This window comes from Manis javanica, chromosome 3 (assembly GCF_040802235.1).
Source record: "Manis javanica isolate MJ-LG chromosome 3, MJ_LKY, whole genome shotgun sequence".
NCBI classification, from domain to species: Eukaryota; Metazoa; Chordata; class Mammalia; order Pholidota; family Manidae; genus Manis; species Manis javanica.
This window is the reverse complement of record NC_133158.1, coordinates 32,749,079-32,769,997: the sequence shown is the minus strand read 5'-3', so window position 1 is coordinate 32,769,997 and position 20,919 is coordinate 32,749,079. Positions and strand designations below refer to the sequence as shown.

Here is a 20,919-nt window from a genome sequence, read left to right as displayed (position 1 = left end):
AGTTACTCACATTATTAAATTCTTACCCCAACTAGTATAGTTACTGTCAACATAGACATTCTCTATGCTGTACTCTCATCCCTGTGACTAATAAATATTGTGACTGAGATTTGTGCTGTGGTGCTGAAAATTAAATTGGTGGTCACAAATTTCCTCCTGCTCCTTTAAAACATTAACTTATTTAAAAATCACTACAAACCTTGCGTGGTAAAATGGAGGGCCTTTTCGATACAACACTGCAAAGAACAGAAAGAAAACATGTAATAGCTCAAAATCAAAATCTTATTAAGTTTTTCCTTTTCCAAAGGGACATAAACACCCAAGTATCTCTATGTGAGTAATTTGCAATATGCCCCATGGTCTATTTTTAAAGCCCAAACTGTTCTGCCCGGGGCAAAATGCAATTAGTTAAGCAAATTTGTTGCCAAGACCCTAACACCCTCATCCTGCTACCACTGACTTCTATTCCAAATTCAAGTACTCTCCAGAGTGAGACTGGGAATTATGTGAAGCCAGTGAAATTTGTATAATGTGGACCAACACTTTGTTATACATTTAGAATCAGTACAATTATTCCAAGGGTCTGAGCTATTCTGGCCGGGTACCAACTTTGGTGTTGGTGCTGGAGGTGACTAAGACTCACACCTATTTTTAAGAAATTCAAAGTCAGATGGGGGAAAAGGTCATGTAATCATACAGGTCACTCGGGAGATCTGTCTGCTCTACTAATTCAACCCGTGAAGGTCAAGAGCTGCCGCCCGGTGAGGGAGCCGGTGGCCTGGGACTCTGCCACTGCGCAGGGAAGCCTTCAGAGCCAGTGTGCGGTAGGAAGCAGCTACCTATTCACAAACCCATCTCATCGCTCTCTCTGCATGTGGCCAGGCCACGTCTCTCTGCCTCCCAAGTGGCCAGGCGTAGTAGGCTGAGTGTCACGTGGCACTTACAGGCTGGCCCATGTACTTGTTCCTTTTTGAAGGTGACCTTAGAAGCTGTGTGGTGAAGACCCTGGAGCCACAAGGTAGAAGCCTGGGCTCCTGAAGCACCCTAGGAGTTGCTCTGACTGCCTCTCAGAGACACTGGTTTGGGATTTCACATGAACACAAATTAACTTCTGTTGTTAAGCCCCTGAGATTCAGGGTTATATGTAACTGTAGCTATAGGAACTACCTTAACACACATACTTACACTGTAAGCTCTTGGCTGTCTGTGTGTGAAAACCAATGCGGAAATTCTGATCCCTTTGAGGAACTGATAGAATTTTCCTTTTTGGTCATATCAAGCCTGTACCTAATCATGCTCCTTTTGGCTCAGGAATCCCAGAGAGAGTCTGCAGCATGAGGTTAGTAAGGGTGTAGGACCCACGGACAATACAGTGACCCTTCACCTAGTCTGCATTTTATTCTGTTGCTAGTCTTTATTTTTCATGGTCATACTTCCTTTTTATTATGTATTTCCTATTTAAATTGTACTTAAAGTATTTGGCAAGTCAGCTCAAATCCACTGTGACAGGGCACAAATTTAAGTAAACATACAATTATCAACTTTTGAGGTGTGGTGTAGTGGAAGGAAACCTTGTACTGGGAGGAAATTGAATTCTGGAGCTGTTTCCTGCCCAGTCCCTGGCAGGCTTAGCTGTATGACTTTAAGCAAATTATTCACTTATTTGAACCTCAGTTTCTAAAATCATAAAATGAGGACATAAGGGGAAATTAAGATATTTTCTATCCCTCAAATACCATTATCTATGATCAATTATACATCTTCAATCTCATGTGCATCTGCAACATTACACAGCTTGAAATCACCTCAGATGACCATGCTGGAGGTACAGAAGTCAGAAACAGGAACACTGGTGTCATATAGACCACAGAGAGCGCCTTGTGTTTCAATCTCCTTATTATGAAAAATGAGGGTAATGATAAAGACCAAGGTCCTGGCACAGTGGCTAGCATAAAGCCAAGTACACATAAAGTTATAGCAGCCTCCTTATCCATGGGGGAGGCTTTTCAAGACCCCCAGCGGATGCCTGAACTGTGAATAGTACTGCATCCAAATATACTGTTTTTTCCTACATGCACACACCTATGGCAATGTTTAATTTAAAAATTAGGCACATTAAGAGATTAACAATAACATTAAAATAGAACAAGTAAAACCATACACTGTAATTATAAAGTTCTGTGATGTGGCCTCTCTCTCTGGTCCTCCCCCTTGTCATGATGTGAGATATGATGTGCTGCGATATTAAATGCCTGCGGGAGGAGATGCGGTGAGGTGAAGGACGTGGGCACTGGGACACAGCGTTAGGCTACTGCTGACCTGATGAAACGTCAGGAGGGTCCTCTGTCTGGATTGCGGGTAACTGCAACCTTGTTAAGTGAGACTGCGGATAACCTGTTTCTATGGGAACAGCAAGAATGACTGTGTATTCAAAGGGAAAAGTGAAATCATTTTATAAACTTGCTTCCGTAGTAGAAAGATGAAAGCTTCAGAAGTCTAAGAAACACCGGGCATTTGACAGTAAAGGCTAGAAGACAGGAGCAGACGGAAAGCTCTCTGTCACAGACAAAGGCCAGGACACGACGGTGAACTCGGGTGCCGCTGGATCGCTGCGGGCCACGCGGCTAGTCTGTCCCTGCAAGTTACTCGGCCATCACAAAAGCAAAGATGTAATTTTACACAGACACCTGCTGCCAGCCCTTCAGCTAAACAGTCAAATTCAGTATCACCAGGAGCAGGGCAACCTGACATCATGTACCTCCTGATGTGGCACAGAAAGTACACACATCATTTATGAGGCCAAAAAATGATGAGTTTCAGTCTAATCATGACACAGTCAGTGTATTTAGGATGTGGGACATGTTACAGGACTGTTCAAAAACAGCCAATGCCATGATCAAGAAAGAAAGAAACAAGGCAGAGGGACAGCATTAGATGAAGAGAGACCAAACGGACTACAACTACGTCCCCCAAAGCCACATCCACATCCTGATCCCTGGCGCCTGTGAGCGGGACCTTACTTGGAGAATGGGTCTCTGCAGGGACTGAGCGATGCGGCTGCAAGCCAAGGCCTGCTCGGTGCCACTAGCAGCTGCAAGAGGCAGGGGATGGTGTTGAGGCCCTGGAGGGGGCACAGCCCTGCTGACTCTCCGATTTCAGTCTCCGGCTTCTAGAACCGGGAGAGAATACATTTCTGTTGCTTTCTGCCCCCAGTTTGTAACAGTGTGTTATGGTGGCCCTGGAAAAGAGAAGAGATGTGACAGATGGAAAGCAAATGTGATAATGAACCCTGACTGAAGCCTGTATTAAAAAAAAAAAAAAAGAACAGCCATAAAAGCCATTTTGGGGACAACTGGGAAAATTTAAATACAGACTGAATATTTCAATGGTATTTCTGAATCACTCTCATTTCTTAGGTATTATACGGCATATAATTATGTAGGAGAAAGTCCCTACCCTTTGGAGCTGCACACAGAAATTCCTATGGGTTACATGTGCAAATGCAGGAACGTTAACAAAAATACTTAAAAAGTTTGACTAGAAAAATAAGCCAAGAGGGTGGTTCAGGAAAGACCTGAATAGGGAGAAGGGGAGAAGGCCCACCTCCCGGTTCTGTGGAGAGTATGAGCTGCTCTGGTGCCCCTCCTGGGGGCAGGACCAGCTGCCAGTCTCTGGGCAGGATGCCATGACCAGGGACTGTACTTTCACCTCCAGAAATTCTGTAACTCTGCTGGCTTCAGAGGGCTCCCATTATTCCACTTATTTTATGATTCTAATTTGCAGGGAGCTGTGAAATTGCACGACCAGACTCAGTCAATGTGAACTCCAAATTGGAGTGTGTGGAAAGGAGGCTTAGGGGTAACCAGATCTTTAGTCAAATCAGCCAGTAAGTTGCCTGCATAAGACAAAAATATAGACCTGGAGTTTGTCTTTAGCTTTCTGGCTGGCAACAATGGTTAGGTGTGGTGGGAAGTACATGAAGCCTGGGCCCCGACAGCCCTAATCTCTGTTCACTAGCTGCGGGACCCTTGGTGCCTTCTCTGACCCTCTGAACCTCAATTTCCTCAGCTATAAAAGGAGGCGAATCCCACACGCCTTACAGGAGTATGAAGATTAAATAAGATGAGAGAAGAGAAGCACCACAGCCCGGAGCCTGATGGCCACAGCGGCCGGCAGCCACGGGAGCCTTTGGGTAGGGAAGGTAAGCAAAGGCTCCCACTTGGTTTCTAGTCTGGTTTTCACCAGTGGCGATCAAGGTCAACCAGCTCGGCAGCTGCCCTTGATGTGAGATCCGTATCACTCGTTCCAAGGACTGCTCCTGGAATGAAATCTGATGGACAAGATTTATTCAAGGGAAGGGTTTCCCTGATAAGATGGGAGTTTCATAATGGCCCTTGGTCATGAGTCATTACCTATGTAAGCAGAAGTAATTGTTAGGCGAGCATGTCCTGGGCTTCACCTGTGCTGGCAGTCCTGGGGGCTGTGTGACGAGGCCAGCAGCCTTCCAAATGACAAGGGGATTGTTAAAAACCAGCAGGGCCTGACCAGCTGCGCCCAGAGAAGAGGTAGTTTAGAAAGCCACTCCTGTCATCCCAGGTAGCACTGCCTGTGAACCCTCACTAGAGAAGGAGAGGTGAAGTCACACCCTTCCTGCTGCTGGGCCAGAGACCTGGTCTCCCATACACTATACAGCGGCTTGAGTGCACGATATGGCCCAGCAGGGGCAAAGGCCTCTGGGAGCTGGGAAATAGTATGTGATTAATTTTTTTCCCCTCTTTAAAAAACAAACAAACCTGTCTATCCATCCTTTCATCCATCCTTAAAAGGCAGTTTTTCAATTAGGAAAGTCCTTTCCATTCATTACCTACAAACAGGCCTGGTATGTGGAAAATACATGAGATAAGGAATGCTTAGAAGGCACCAATGAAGGTCACTTTCCCCTGCAACTGAAAAAAAGTATTTGTTTACATGAAGAAGATGCTGTTATCCGCACTATGTGATGAGCAAATGGAAGCCTGGAGGGATGAAGTGGCCTGCCTGAGGCAACAGTGCTTAGAGGCAGAGCTGGCTGTGAACCCAAAGAACCCTCTTTTCTTTCCCCCAAGCCCCTGCCTAATGCATCCCTGCAGCCTTCTCGACTGCAAAGTTCTCCTCAAATCTTACCCATAGAGTGAGACAGTTGGAGAAGACCTCCAAGTATTTACACTGAGCGGCTCTTCTTCCAGCAGCATGGAAAGGAGAAGAGGCCCGGAAGCCAGGGGAGAGAAATGAAGCAGGCGCATCACTTATTTAAACAACGGGATGATTACCTGAGACAATGATCTGGAAACCCAGCGAACTCATCTCAAGCTAATGCTGATTGTTTGGGTGGTAAGCCTAGTTAGGATATCTGCACAGGAAATCCAGGTAAGGAAGAAACAGAAGAAACCATTTATCTTAGGGAGGTGGGAAATTCTTAACCTTTTCTTGGACCCCTTTGAGAAGGTAATGAAAGCTCCGGCCTCTAGATGCAGAAAAACACACCAGTCTACAAACACAGTACTTTGAATAAAAGTTCAGGGGTGCTGGGCCCTGATTCTAGGTTAGGCACACTTGGGTATTTTAAAGGTGCAAAAATATGGGACAAGTATGTGATAGAGCTCAAAAATCCTCAAGGGCCATGACTTCTAGAAGGTATCTTCTCAAACATCCTGAATTTTTGTTTGAACCTCATGAAAAGTTCTGAAAAGCACCTGGGAAGCACCCCACTTGGCAGGTATGGGGCAGGAGTTTCAGGGACTTCCTAAAGGAGTGGCTATCCCTGGAAGGGAGACCAAGGACCTGTCCTCACTCACCTGAGCGCATGGCTTTAACACAAGGACAACTCCAGATTTATCCCTCAAGGCTCTCCTGTGCTCCAGAATCACCTATCTCTGCAGTATCTCCACTGGACTTTTTAATACGTCCAAAACACAAATCCAAATATCTGGGTGTTATCCCTCCTTCCTCTTTTACTTGCAAATTCTATGTCCTCCGTCTGCAGGGCTGGCCAGGCTCAGCGTCCCTACTAGCCTCTCTGCTTCTATTTTTGCCCCCCTGCAGTCCATTAGGAAGAGAGCAGACAGAGGGTCTTGGTAAGTCATTATCTTGAGTCATTCCTTTGCTTAAACTTTCCCAAGACTTCCATTCACCAGGATAACATCCAAAGTCTTGGCCAGGCCATCCATGATCTGCCCCAGCCTAACCCTCAGACACCACCTCATGTCACCCTCCCTGATTTCTACGTTCTAGACACTGTCTTCACTCTGTTCCTGGCACTTGGCCAAGCTCATTTCTGCCTCAGGGCCTTTGCTGTTCACTTGCCCAACATATTCTTCCCCAGATTCTCAAGGCACCTGTTCCCTCACTGAAGTCACATCTCTTCAGAGGCCTTTCCTAACCACCCTACTAGCTTCCTTTACTATCTCTGCTTCATTTTTTTTCCAGTACTTAACAGAGAGTACTGCATCACGTATTTATTTGCTTGTCTTCCCCGCCAGAATGTTGGCAGCCCCAGAAAAGCAGCTCCATGTCTGCCCTGTTCACCCCTGTATTTGTGGTGCCCAAACAGTCCTGGCCTGCAGGAGGCCCTCGGTAATTATCTGTTGAACAAAGCACTCAACTGGTCCAGACTCCTAACTTTAAGTCAAGATCAGAGGAGGCATTTCTTTGCAGAAGTTTCTAAGAATCTAGGCTCCAGATTTCAAAGCCGTGTTCTGTAAGTTACTGGCCCTGGAAACTATAAGGGACAATGACCCATTCCTTCCAAACGGTAGTCTCCAGAAAAATGAAAAAATGAGGATAATAAAGTGTCCATCGCATAGGACTGCTGTGAGGATTAAGGGAGATAATTAATGTAAAACATTTGGTACAGTGCTTAACATATAGGAAGTGCTCAATAAATGGAGGCTGTGATTACTATTCCAATTGTATGACTATCCTCATTTCCCAGTTGAGGTGACTGGGCCCCGTGGATTAGGAACTACCCCGTATCACACGACCACCCGGCTAGTGAGAGGTGGGGGCTAGGGCCTGGGTGTTGCAGAATTCTCTTCTGAGATGACAGAGCCAGCAAGAGGACAAGCCTGACTCAGGGCGCAACCTTGTGCTCCCAGGCTCTTCTCCTAGATTGTCTCCTCTCTCTTTCCGGACATAGTTTCTACCCCAACCCAGATTTTCTTATCTGAGCCAGAAGGAGGATATCATCGTAGAAATGATCAGCAATGGTGCATGTCACCAGTTTGGTTCTCACCCCAGGACCTGATGCAAACCCTGGTTCTCACACCTACCAAGCCAAGAATTACTTACGTAAATCTGTTCCATACTTAAGGCCCACCTTGGGCACCCAGCCCTTGCTTCGAAAGTAATGGTACGCCATGTACGTAGTTCTGAATGTGGGCTGAATTCTGGTGAAAACTTTCCAGAGTTTCACAATCGTTAAAGGCTCCTAAAGTTATTGGGGAGAAAAAGGGCATTGTTATGTCTGTGCTCACTCATCATTCAGCCAGAGACTCAGCCTCTATACTAAGTGGAGCTGAAACAGTGACTAAAATCCACAGGGTACCCAAAACGGGGATTTAACTATTAGTCCAGACCCGCTCTGCCTGGTGGGGCCTCCAAGACTTAGTACCAAAAACAGAACGTAAGCTACCTCACTAATTCTGGATATGCTGGGTTAAACGAACTAGGTAAATAACATAAATTAATTTCCTCATTTTTACTTGTCATCTTTTTAATGTGGCTACCAGGAAATGTAAAATGAACCACACAGCTCCCGCCTGAGGCTCCAGACTATTTCTGGCGGACAGCACTGTTCTACAGGGCTTGGAAAGGGCCTGAGACACTGACATCAGAGGTGAGAAGGAAGCAACCAAGTGGAAAGGGTGGGGGTGGCTCTGGATGAGGGGGTGGGGGCTGCAGAAGAACATTCCAGGCAGGGGATAAGTGCCGGTCCATGTTCTCAAGTGGGACAAGTCCCCTGAAGCCAGAGGGCAGCATGTTCCAAATGCTTCCCAGACTAACAAGTAGCTCCTCTTAAGTTGCATCACATTCAGAAAAGATAAAAGTAATTTTGTAAAAGCTTAAAGGAAAGATGCCCCAGTTAGCCTATGAAACTAGAGAATTTATCATCTTAGGACACAAATTAATAATCCAACTCTTGAAAGAGAATTTTGTTTCTAATATGGAACTCAAGAGACTGAGAATGGTTGGGGTTCAGAGAGCATTCTGAGGTATCAATACAAAAAATACAACAGCAAAAAAAAAAAAAAAAAATTAAGTTTGGGAAGTTTTCCAGTGCTTAGTAAAGCAAGCAATTCTTCTGTTAGCAGAGTTCAGTCTACTCAGTGAGATTTGCTCAGTTTGTCTCAGCCTAAAATTTTAGTAACATAAATATGAACTAGGTTTTTTTTTTTACAGTTGTTCCTAAAGAGAAAATGCCATACATGTGTGGTCTTCAAATTCCACTTTGAGGAAACCCTCAAACTTCCCCCACCAAACAGGCAACAGAGCTGTAGAGGAAGCTCAATTTCCAATATGGACAGCCCACAGTATTGTGGAGGTTGAATATTCCATGTAGCAGCGGCAGTGTCCTGACAAATTCCAGCTAAGGCCCAGGAGAGGAGTCAGGGTGGGCTGAGAATGGCCACCATCTGGGAAAACGAGTCACTGTCAGCCAGACACCCATTTCCAAACCACTGGAATTCTTATGGAAAACATTATATAATTGGAATTTGATGAATGGTACAATTATGTACTCCCAAGAACAGAATAAAATGTACTTTTCTCTGTTCTATTTACTGCTCTGCTTTTCTCTTTTTAGTTAATTGCAAATAGTCACATGGTCCAAATTTCAACAAGTGCAGAAAGGTACTGTGAAGTCTCTCCTCCCGCCTGTGTGCCAGCTGTTTCTGGGACTACCTTCTTCTAAGGGCAGAGGCTGCACAAAAAAATCAAGGGCTTTGGAGCTACCCTGACATGGGTTCAAATTCTAATTCTAACCAGACTAGCTGTGTGACCTTGGGTGAGTTAGTTACTTGCTCTGAGTCTCAGTTACCTTATCCATAAAATTCTTACCAGGCAGAGGTCAGGACTAGATGTATTACATGTAAAGTACCTAACATGCAGCTTTATGGAAGTAGGTGCTCAACATTGGTGGTTTTAATTTTTGTTGTTAGTTTTTAGTAGTGTCCTGACACAGATTTCCCACTCATAAGGCAACTGCTCTTCTCGTAGTCTCTGGGATGAAATTCAATCTAAAAGGGTCAAAGCTGGCTTTTGCATGAACAGTTCCAATTCAGGATGCAAAACCCAAACCAGAGAAAAAAATTTAATTTCATTCTTATTCAGTGAAAGTAAACACATTTGTATTAAAGCCACGTGGAAATTACTACAATCTGCTTTAACATCAGAAAAATTTTAAGTGGACTGTATCTACAAAAAATATCTTACCTTCTCATAATAAATACTCAGACAACCCAGAGCATAAACCAGGAAGAAGGCCTAAAATCAGAGAAGCAGAAAATGCTCATTAGAAATTTCTCCACATTCTTGAAAAATTACATATTGATTTCTCTTTGCCTTAAATACAAACATCCTTAAATCATCAAAATGGTCACATATTTTTAATATAAATGGCTCATTCCTATTTCAAGGATTAAAAAAAAACCTAAGAAAATGTGAATGTCACAAATTGGTTTAACGTCAGCAAAAAAACCCTATATATGAAAAAAAATTTGTATGTATTTTTTCCTTAAAAATCCACACAACTAAACTAAAAAATGATGTAAACAGCCGTAACAATAGAAACCTTTGCTCACTGGATTTTCCTCTTAAAATTAAATGAGCATATTAAACTGAGAAAAAAATTTTTAGAAAGAAATACACAGAAATTTGTGAACAGTGGGCAGCACAGATTGGGCTCACAGAACAAAGTATGAGTTGTTCAGTCACCCTTGCAGTAAAGTGATTTCCTATTAAGGCAGCCCCACCTTTTCCACTAACTTCATTATATAGTAACAACATGTTTTACTCGTATGGGGAATGGCAAAGAAAGTGGCCCTAGTTGAGTAAAGTCACACTTAGATGGAAATAAAGATAGCTTTCTGGTAAAACTAGGGCAGTGTCGGACACTGATACCACCAAACGGGCCCCGGACAGACTCGTGAGTTCTGTACCCAGCAGACAGTGACTCAGTGGGGGCTGTTAGTTAACCTGGGTTAATTTCTTTTTCGAACTGAGGACGGAGATTGGTTTACAGCCAAATGACAAATAACCTGCTGCCGCGGCCACCGGGCCCGGACGAGGACCCTGCGTGTGCCGCACAGAGCTGCGGGCATGTCCGGGGCCCAGCATGTTCCGACCAACAGTATGTGCCCGGCTGGCGTCCTCCTCACCCCGGCCCGCGCAGAGGACTAGGAGAGCACAGGCTGTGCAGGTGTAGGTGCTTCAAGCAGCGCCCCGGTCCTGCTCGAGGGACACCCCGGTGACCCCTCAAACTGCGCAGACCCACCCCACCGTCGTTCTCTCCTGGCCACCTGATGACTCTGCTCTTTACAGCAATGGTTCTCAAAGTGTGGTCTAGGGGTCCTGGGAGCCCCAGGACCCTTCAGGTCTCAGGTGGAAACTTTCACGGTATTAGGGCATTATTTGCCTTGTTCATACTCATTCTCTCCAGAGGCCCCAAGACACATGACATCACAGCAGAGTGAACACAGGTGCGGGAAGCCAGCTGCCTTCTATACAGCCAGACCTTAAAGTGATCTGCGAAAGCAGAGAACTATGCCATTCTTCTCACTGAATTTGTTTTGCTTTCAAAGAAATTTTTCCATAAAAATATTATTTATGTTACTGTATAATGGGCTTAATTACCATTATTCAAAACAAGTTAATAAAAAGGTCTACAATTTTGTTTCAATTTATAATTTGGCATACACGGACACATATAGTCCAGTGAAAACATTCCCTGGGGTCCTCAACAATATTTAAGAGAGTAAGGCAGTTTGAGAACCACCACATCAGCTTTCCCCAGGTCCCAGTGAAGAGCTTCTTTCAAGTGGCAGGTGGCTACCTGCCGTCCCTATTCTCGGGGCCCAGACACCACTTCCTGCCCGCACGTCTGCAAAGGCCCCTTGCTCTTAGCTCTTCAGTCTGTCCTCCACAGCCGCCAGAGCCTTCTTCACATGTGAAGGTCACGTGGCTTCTGTGGCTGGAACTCTCGGAAGGGCTCTACTCCCATCTGCTTCCCACCACCTCCAGCCCAACACTAAGCTCGTTCCTGCCTTCACCTGTGTGACTGCTGTTCCCACAACTGGCAGGTGCTGCCCAGACTCAGGTCACTTCCTGGTGAGGTCTGCCCAGACACCCAGTTGAAGAATCCCCCATCCTGTCGTTTTCTTCAGAGCACTTACTTCTGTCTGAAAATACCTTTCTTCTATGTGTCTCTTCTACTTGGATGTAAACTCTGAGAGGGCAAAGACTCTACCTACTGTTCTTGGCCTACCATATCCAGCACACGATGGGGGCTCAGCGCTTGTGCTGGAGGAAGAGAGGAATAGGGCCCTGGATGCTGCCCTTGGTTCAGGCCAGACCACCGGGTCTCCCAAAGCAGGGCTCTGCAGGCCCGGCTCATTCTCCCAAGGATGCACACTGGGTCCCAGTTCTCCTTCCAGCTTCAGGTGTTAACCTTCCCAGGTGTCTACAATCCTGTTTTGACCTTTCCCCTTCCGGTGGTCCGATACTTATTAACACAGAATACCTTTGTTTTTCAGATGGACACAGATGGTGGCCAAAGATGCAGTGGTAAGGACAAAGGAACAGCCAAATCTTCTTTCATTTTCTCCCAATTGCCACTAGTGGTGCAGAAGGGTTAAGAGGGAGGATGAAGGCTGAGAGAGGACAGCCTGGGGCTGAAATCTCCATTAACAGCCAGAGCCCTGGGGGTATTCCTTAAACTCCCCCACCTCATCTATAAAATGGGGATGATAATGCCTCCTTAGTTCAAGATTTAATGAGCGTAACTGGCATAAAGATTTTAAAAGCTATTCAAAGCACTTAACTGCTGATTCATTTTAGTGTCCCTCCCTTTCTAAACACTATTTAGATACTATAGCCTGGAAAAGTTCAGTCCAAATCCCTGCCTAGCAAGAAGTTCCTTCCTGGTATCTTGTTAAGTTCCTCAGAAACTTCCCGTTACGCATCAAACATATACTTCCCTAAGAACTGAGCCAATGCCTCATTTTTATTGGCCTAAAATGGCTCTTATGAATGTGTGCAAACTTCTCTTAGGCACTTACGATGGGCAGGGAGGATCTTAGTTCAGTTGACTTGGTTGTGTACAGAATTAAGTCATTGGTAGACGGGGGTAGACTGGGGAGGCTGGCGATTCCGTCCCTTGAGAGCTTGTTAGTAAGTTTTCACTTAGCGCGAGTAAGATGCAGGGCTGAGTTTCATGATGGTTTTAATCTAGTCGGGGCCCTCAGCACTGTCCAGGAAAAGCAGCTCTCAGGAACAGATCTCCAAGAAGCAGGTCCTTCAGTCAGCTGAGGTTGTGGCATTCTCAATCCCTGAGGAGAATGCTCTGAGTCACCGCAGCAGGGCTGCCCTGTTCCTGATGGACATTTATGGGAGCACATTAAACTGTACAAGTGGTGTGCCAAAAGTTGGTGACTCATTCAAAGGAAATCTGCCAAAACAGAACTGAGAAGCAAAGCTGGGTTGAACTGCAAGCTCCTTGAAAACTTCTGCAGTAGGTCTCTGGAATGTTCTCAGGAACAAAGCAGCTTCCAAGAACGCAGAACACCCTCAACTACTCACCTGTAACAGTGGGGCTGACCCCCAGTTTCTGATAGCTAAGACTTTCTCTCTGCCTACTGCTGCTGCCTCCCAGAGCGGAGTGGGCAGCAGGCTCCTAATGGCTCAGCACACCCTCACAGGGATGCCGGCTTCCCTGAAATACCACCTGCAGTGTGCTGGTGCCACAGGACCATGTCAACCTCTCCTCATGGCCTACTGCCACTTCCAGAGCTGCGCTGCATGGAGAAGCCATCCGGGCAATCCCCGATTTATCCTTTCACATCCACAGGTATCAGCAACTCTTAGTCTTCCCAGATAGCTTGTGTCACTTTGAACCCCACCAGTTTCTGTGCAAATTCCATAGCTTGTACACATCCATTTAACAAACAATTATCAAGCAACTAGCAGATGTCAGGCATTGGGTATAAGCATGTAAGAGGAGCAACACCAGCACTACCTGTATACCACACAGTGCCTATCACACTGATATGTCATCATCCTTGGCTGTCTTTAGGACCAGAGCCATGTTCTGTTTATTTCTGTATTGTCAGTACTTACCCCAGTGCCTGGCACATGATCAATACCCAGTGAATATTTTTGCAAAATATTAATTGCAAAATAAAGAGTTCTAACTAGCTGCTCAATAGCTTTAACAAGCACCTTAATAATGATAATGACAAGAACAGTGGGCACTAACACTTACTCAGCATTTACTATATATCGGGCACTGTGTTGACTAATGACATGCATTGTTTAATTTCCAGAACAGCTTAAGAGCATGGTGTTACAGAATCCTCATTTTATAGAGAGAAGAAATCCGAGGCTCAGAGAAGCACCTAGAGACTGGGTATCCACAGTGCTGTCCAGTGGAACCGTCTGTGGTAGTGGCAATGACCTATACCTGGGCTGTCCAGTACAGGGGTCACCTGTAGCTACCACAGAGCCTGCAATGCAACTGGCACAAATGAGAAATAGAATTTTGAATTTTGTTCAATGTTAATTATTATAAACCAAACAGGCACACACAGTAGTGGCCAACTGTACTTGACAGGAGACTAAGGAAACACAGATCAGGCGATGGAGAGAATATGGACACATAATTCTCTGTGGACACATCTATGAAATGGCCAATGTGGGTGCACTCAACACACATTTCCTGAGACCTGCTTATATGTCAGGCTTGTGCTGGGCACTGCAGCAGCTACACAAGACAGGCAGATGCATGTCTGGAGAAGAGGCACACCCAAGGACCTGAGAGGGAGGAAGGGGTGCTGTCTTCAAGGACAGAAAGGACATCTCTGTGTACAGTATAAACATAAGCAAAAAAGGAGAGACTGAAAGTCACGTGACACAGGACAGAGGAACTCCAAGTCGGAGGGAAAATACGATGCAGTTTTTAGCAACCCATTTATAGCCAGCTTTTGAGAATGTAGCTATTGCATTAGGAGAACACATATTAGTAATTCTGCAGAAGGAAACATCTAGAATCCATTTACCTAATGAGCAGCCATTACAAGCATGCATCAAAGCTCATTGAAAGCTGGTGAAACTCCAGGAATCCACTAAAAACCACCGAAGTGTACACTTTACATGGATGAATGGCATGGTATATGAACTGTATCTCAGTAAAGCTGTGCTCTTTTAGAAGATGGTGAGATTAGTAACATAATATTTGGCCAATCTGAAACGATGTGAAAAGAGGTGCTTGAAACCTCTCAGGAATCATACTGGGAAGGCCCTCCAAAATGCTCATCTTAAAATCAGTGAAATGAAAGCTGAGGGGTAGAATGTAGGCGAGCCTATTTTGGAAGCTTCCTATAGTTATTTCAATACCAAATTGCAATATTTAGTCACCGCTACTCAGTTGCTGAGTTCCATTCAGAATTGCACTCTAAGGTGGACACCTATGTGGTATTACCCAGGCCCAGAGACCAACAGCTGACAAGAACATGCTGCAAACATACCTCTTCTAGGCTGAGCTGCAAATATTCCAAAATCCTATATGGATTTCTTCTGCATATTAGTCTCTTTTTTTGTGTCAACTGAAGAGAAAGAAAATACATACAGAACAAATGGAAGCACTACATGTTATGTAGAGGAGACTGCATTTTAAAATGAATACTTTTCTTATAAATTTCCCAGATTCACATTCGTTCGATTAATATTAAATGATAATTTTTTATTACTTTGGGGAAAAAGTTTTATTTTTTTGGCTGGCATTTTATTTCCTTTCTTCTTTTCCCCTCATGAATTTTCCCTGCAGTTGTGATCATTTTATTGATTTTATGTGTTTTTTCACCCTACTGTACCTCACAAGCATGTGCCAAAGTTCTTGATGAACTTCGATCTAAAAGCTCTAGACAATACTTTTTCAAATGGGTGTTTCACAGACGACTTAAGCATTAGATTGTTTCTCCTGTTTAGCTGTTACAATAATTCTACGGCAACAGCCTCTGAGGTGCGTCCCGTACTGACTAGGCTCTTAACTGCTTCTTCTTGTCACGGCGACCTTCCCACTCCAGACCACCCCAATGGCCGTGCTCGAGACTGTGTAATTAGCACTGAATCTCTTTTCCTCCTAAACAAGGGGGAGAACATTATTGGACCTTCTTTCCTACACTTTTTAACGTTAACTTACTCACAGGCTTTGAAGTTTTAGTCGTAACAGCCCTCACAACTACTGAGCCACGAGGGCTGGGGTCCGTGCCTGCTGCTTCCCTGGAGGGTCTGTGGCATGCTGTCCTGCACCACCTCTCATATACTGGGAGCTTCGCATGGGCCTGCTACCAGTTTTGAGGCAGGGACACCCCGGTTAGCCAATATCCCTTATGCCCCAAAAAGAGGACTTTGGAGGAAGTCATTTTTCTCCTACTTACTTCCTCATCTGAGGCATCTCCCCTCTCGCTCCCATCGCACATGACCTCCTCCACCAGCAGGTACTCAGCCTCGGGCCTTCTCTCTCCAGCACAGATGATGCCCGCTGGTTGGCTGCCATCCTCAGGCTGGGCACTGCACTGGGGCAGGTGAACATCTTGTCTGCTGCGATGGACTTGGGGCGGAAGTGCAGCCACCTGTACCATGTGCTCATCCAAGCTGCTTGTCCTCAGCGGGCCATGCCCAGAGCCCTCTTGCAGGCAGGCTGGTGGCTTGCTGGGATCCTCCATGTCATCTGACTTTTCCGAGTCCCCGTTCATCGCAGGAAGTTTCTCTCTATCTGCCGGGCCTTCTGTTTGGGAGACCATTTCAGAGTCCAGTTTATCATGCCATGGAACCTCCTCACTCCTTACACAAGCATGCTCAAGTGGTTTTGTGTAGTCCTCGAGGAATCTACGCACTGTGCTCTCATCCTGCCCCTGCCTTCGCAGGAGCTCCGTGGCCCATCCTACGCGATGCTGATACCTGCAAAACGGAAATACTGTTAGTAACAACACTTCAATTTCAATATTAAGAAGACAATAGAGTGTGTAAAAAAGACAAGAGGGTAGTATGCTAAAGTGTTTACATGGCTCTTCCTCAATGGCAGGTCAATGTGTTCTGTATACTTTTCTGCATTTTCTAGCTATTCTGCAATAAACATGAATTACTATTGTTTATTTTTATTACAGAGCTTCATTCAATTTTCTTAATTTGAAAAAAAGCTGGCCCCAGTTTAGCAAAGTATGAAAATTTATGTAATTGAAAACTAGTGGACTTAGGAAAACTTAGGAAAATTTATATAATTGAAAACTAGTGGACTCATTTCCAAATGACAGGAAAATATGAAGAGAAATGGCCATCTTTTGTCAGGTTTTGTTTGGTATTATTTCAACTTTGGATATCACAATGTTTTCAGATGTATATCCCATTCATGATACAAAGAGGTTTTGCTTAGTATTGGAAAGCAAAATGAGAATTTCAATAAATATTTTTCAAGTACCTACTAATGTCTCCACTGCATATGGAAAGAAATGATGATGGCTACATACATATAGCCAAGCATCCTAATAGAAATGGCCCTTTTTTCCACAACAATTTTGAAAGTATATTTTAATGAGAAAATACATGCTTAGATTCTTAACCAGCAGGAAACCCCTGAACAATTCCCAAGTCACAAAAAGTTATAGGTAAGACAACAGGGTTCTGCTTTAGTGCAGAAGCATCAACACCTAGCAATGCTGTTGGGAAGCATTCGTGGGATGTAAGACCGCCAAACACTGGAAATGTGAACAGTGGGAGGGTTAGGACAGCGTGAGACTCAAGCACTTTACTCCTCTATCTATAGCAATTAGTCTGAAAAGCATGTAGGAAGACACAGGGCTTGTGGAAAGATTCACCTTGAGTAGAGATTCTGCCAGTGTCAGACACTGACTATATCATAGTTTATAAAATGCTACATCTCACACAGTTAGACAAGGAAGTTCGCTTCTTCTATATTTAAAAAAGAGGTGCCTGCTTAATCCTGATTCCCAGGAGACTCTCCAAGCTGTCTACATGCTGTGTGGGGATGAGCACACATTCCTCTATATTGGGAACTGTATTTTGAAGATTAAAACCTGGCAAGACTATGCTAATACCTAAGAGGCAGGAAAATGCATGGACCTTGGGATCGCACACTTCATTTCAGCCCTGGCTCTGTCACGTATAAACTGTGTGACAAAGCCAGTTACTTAACATCTCTGCGCTTCAGTTTCCTCACCTGTAAGGATTGGGGTAATAGTGCTACTGCCTCATTTGGATCATGTTAAGTACTACTTTTTTTATCACTAGGGTAGAAAATGTAGCTGTCCATATGCCAGCAATATCTTCTCTCATGATGAAAAGTACGGCCACTCTTGCACGTAGTCAGTGCTTTGCTTTGAAAGATCTGAGAAGAATTTTGCTCTTTGTCTCCCCTAAAGCACCAGCTCCCTAGGTTTCATGGGTCTATGAGTCTCTGTGATCAGGACAAAAACTTTTGTGTCAATGTGTATTTTCCTGGGGAAGGGGTTGACTACTTTCATCCAATTCCCTGACTCAGAATATGTGAAAGAACCACAGAATTAAGGGTTCAATAGCTCCCTACTCTGAGCTGGTCTAGAACTGACAGCACAGGCAGGCCGCGGCTCTGAGCTGGGCAATGAGAGGTCAGGGCAGATGCGCGTTCCCGCTCCCTTACGCCATCACGCTCCTTCACCTGTGAACTGGGCACGTTGGTATCTGTCTCATGGGGTTGTTCTAAGGATTAAAGGACACACGTCAAGTGCTCAGCACGTTAATAAGTGCTCAATAAATTTTTGTTACTACGTGACTGTGGAGTTTTACGGAGATTTGAAAAACAAAATCATTTGACTTAATATTACATTAAAAAAATACAAATAGCATTTTAGTGAATGGGAACGTACACCTTGACTAAGAGCTCCTTGAGAGCAGGGCAGCCATAGGGACAAGTGTGGCACCAGGTCTGGGTTCTGGAACTGGCTCTTCTCTGTGATTCTGAGGTAAGCCACTTGTTTCTTTTTGCTCTTCTGCCAAATACCAGAATCATATCTGCCTTCCTGCCTCATGACTTGAGAAGTTCGTTTATGAAAGCTCAACTGAGATGGTGGCTGCAAAAGCAGGTGGATGAAAGCCTCTGTGTAAGGCCGGTGATGAACGCAGCCAGTACACAGTGACTAAGACATATGGCACATGGGCTGCAGAGCAGGTGTCCTCACATGGGCTGGCAACGCCATAAAACACAAGCCCTGCTGTGATTAACCCCAAACACTGTTGGGGAAGCAGCAGGCAAAATAAAAAGTAAAGGTCAGAAAACATAAGCGGCGAGTGCAGAAGGAAAAGGCAGCAGCTGTGGGGAGCAGCAGTAGCGAGACTGGTGGAAAGCAGACTCATTTAAAGCCGCAAGATCCCCGCAAGGGACCATCTGCATACATCTCAGCTTGTTTTCCTATGCCCTTGCACACAACTCTCCATTTACAGAGAACACCCTTCTCCACCATCTTACTGTTCAAGGCCCATTTATCACTGGAAGTTCACAGCAAAACAGTTTCATCCAAGCATCGACCTTGAATAAGTTACTTAACCTCCTCTGGTTATGTTTCCTCACCTGCCAGAGACAGACAATAAGAGGACCTACACCTCATAGGAGTGATGCGGGGACTGGAGGAATTAATCCATAAATCTGCGACTAGCATGGCACTAGCACATGAGACACACTCGAGAATACCAGTGCGTACATCTATGCTACTGAACTTGCTGTGTGTCAACTTCTCACCGTCTCTGGAGCTGCATTGCCTGTGCTCATGTCCCCTTGGGCCAGCTCTCTGCAGGTTCCCTGTATATGGGATGGAAATGACAACTACCTCAAAGGCTTCTTGTTTTTCTTTTTATTTATTTTTTTATTAAGGTATCATTGATACATACTCTTACGAAAGTTTCACATGAAAAACAATGTGGTTACTACATTCACCCATATCATCAAGTCCCCACCCACACCCCATTGCAGTCACTGCCCATCAGTGTAGTAAGATGCCACAGAGTCACTACTTGTCTTCTCGGAGCTATACTGTCTTCCCTGTGACCCCTCCCTACACCATGTGTGCCAATCATAATGCCCCTCAATCCCCTTCTCCCTCCGTCCCCACCTATCCCCTTTAGTAACCACTAGTCCCTTCTTGGAATCTGTGAGGCTGCTTTGTTCCTTCAGTTTTGCTTTGTTGTTATGCTCCACAAATGAGTGAAGTCATTTGGTGCTTGTCTTTCCCCGCCTGGCTTATTTCACTGAACATAATATCTTCCAGCTCCATCCATGTTGTTGCAAATGATAGGATTTGTTTTCTTCTTATGGCTGAATAGTATTCCATTGTGTATATGCACCACATCTTCTTTATCCATTCATCTACTGATGGACACTTGGGTTGCTTTCACTTCTTGGCTATTGTAAATAGTGCTGCAATAAACATAGGGGTGCTCAAAGGCTTCTTGAGAAGATGGGCTGAGATGACATGGGTGAAGCCTACAGATCAGTAACTGGCCTCGCTGGGGAACCAGTGCCTGTCGGCTGTGATGATGATGGTGGTGATGGCGGCACCTAACCATAGTATTTACTATGGTTTACTTGTCTTCTCCTCCCACGAGACTATGAACCCCTTGGGAGTAGGGGTGGGCTCTTCTCCTTTCGTATTGCCAGCACCTACCCAGCACCTGACACATAGGCACCCACGCACAGTAAGTGCTGGCTGAACAGAGGAGCACAAATGAGGGAAATGAGGGGGGACCAGCAAGATCCTCAGGGCTGGTCCTCAAGGATTTAACTCTGCTGCCTGCGGCCATCAGGGCACCAGCTGGGGGGGCCTGATGCTCACCTCCATAAAGATTACATGGAAGGTTCCCATCACCCAAGGCCAACTTTTGTTGGAAAAAGAGCAAAACCAGTTCAAACAGGGGTTGAATTTCAGTAAAGAAACAATGATGGTAAGTACTCAACATACAAAAATAGGTCCATTTCTCCTAAAATTTAACAAAATTGAGATTGGGATTGTAAGTGTTATGAACAAATGATGAGTCACGTGTTGATCTGGGGACATAACTTTCTAACAGGACTGTCAGGTATGTGGAAGTCCTGACCCGCTGGGCATGACCTGCTCTGGAAACAGGGTCTTTGCAGGCGTCATCAGGTAAGAGGAGGCCATACTGACTAGCATCCTTGTAAGAGGGCAGTGTGGACACAAACGCACCAGGGAGGCCACCATGTGATGACAGAGGAAGAGGCTGGAGTGACATGCCAACAAGTCAAGGATCACAGGACTGCTGGTCCTGCCAGAAAGCTACAGGAGGCACGGGAGGGTCCTCACTCACACCTTGATGTTGGACTTCTGGCCTCTAGAACTGTGCAAATAAATTTCTGTTCTTCTAAGCCATCAAGTTTGTGGTATTTTATTAAGGCAGCCCCAGGAAACAAATACAAGGACAAATAAAATTCTTGGAACGTTACCCTGAAGAGCTGACAAGGGCATAACCATCAGGTGGGGGGCTTTCTCCTCCACTCAGAACCTCAGGCATCTTCACGGCCAGCTCAGCTGTGGGCAGTGCCAAGCAGCATGCCCTCTAACGGGTGGGTTCTGTTGCACTTCTGAGTCCCGGTATTGGCAGTAG

General features: G+C 45.1%; 1 protein-coding gene and 1 long non-coding RNA gene across 11 annotated transcripts in view; one reads left to right on the top strand and one right to left on the bottom strand.

Moving 5' to 3' along the window:
* The window catches only part of TSEN2 (tRNA splicing endonuclease subunit 2), a 47,294-nt gene that overhangs the window by 10,742 nt on the left and 15,633 nt on the right, over positions 1-20,919 (bottom strand). For 6 of the 8 annotated variants that reach the window (XM_017655843.3, XM_073231053.1, XM_017655840.3 and 3 more), the window contains 5 exons: positions 15,687-16,209; positions 14,775-14,852; positions 9,469-9,519; positions 7,327-7,465; positions 200-236 (listed from right to left, as the gene is read on the bottom strand). In XM_017655843.3, the coding sequence (XP_017511332.3) occupies positions 200-236; positions 7,327-7,465; positions 9,469-9,519; positions 14,775-14,852; positions 15,687-16,209 (828 nt within the window). The remainder of the gene's footprint in view (positions 1-199; positions 237-7,326; positions 7,466-9,468; positions 9,520-14,774; positions 14,853-15,686; positions 16,210-20,919) is intronic. The other 2 variants (XM_073231056.1, XM_017655846.3) reach the window with 1 other exon arrangement.
* On the top strand, positions 4,468-14,261 carry LOC118968695 (uncharacterized). Of its 3 annotated transcripts, none has more exons than XR_012129033.1 (4): positions 4,468-4,565; positions 5,229-5,406; positions 7,767-7,873; positions 11,787-14,261. It is a non-coding gene; the product is annotated as an uncharacterized lncRNA (long non-coding RNA). The 3 variants fall into 3 exon arrangements; XR_012129034.1 differs by lacking the exon at positions 4,468-4,565 and having other exon boundaries at positions 5,077-5,406; positions 11,787-11,817; positions 12,485-14,261; XR_012129032.1 differs by lacking the exon at positions 4,468-4,565 and having other exon boundaries at positions 5,077-5,406.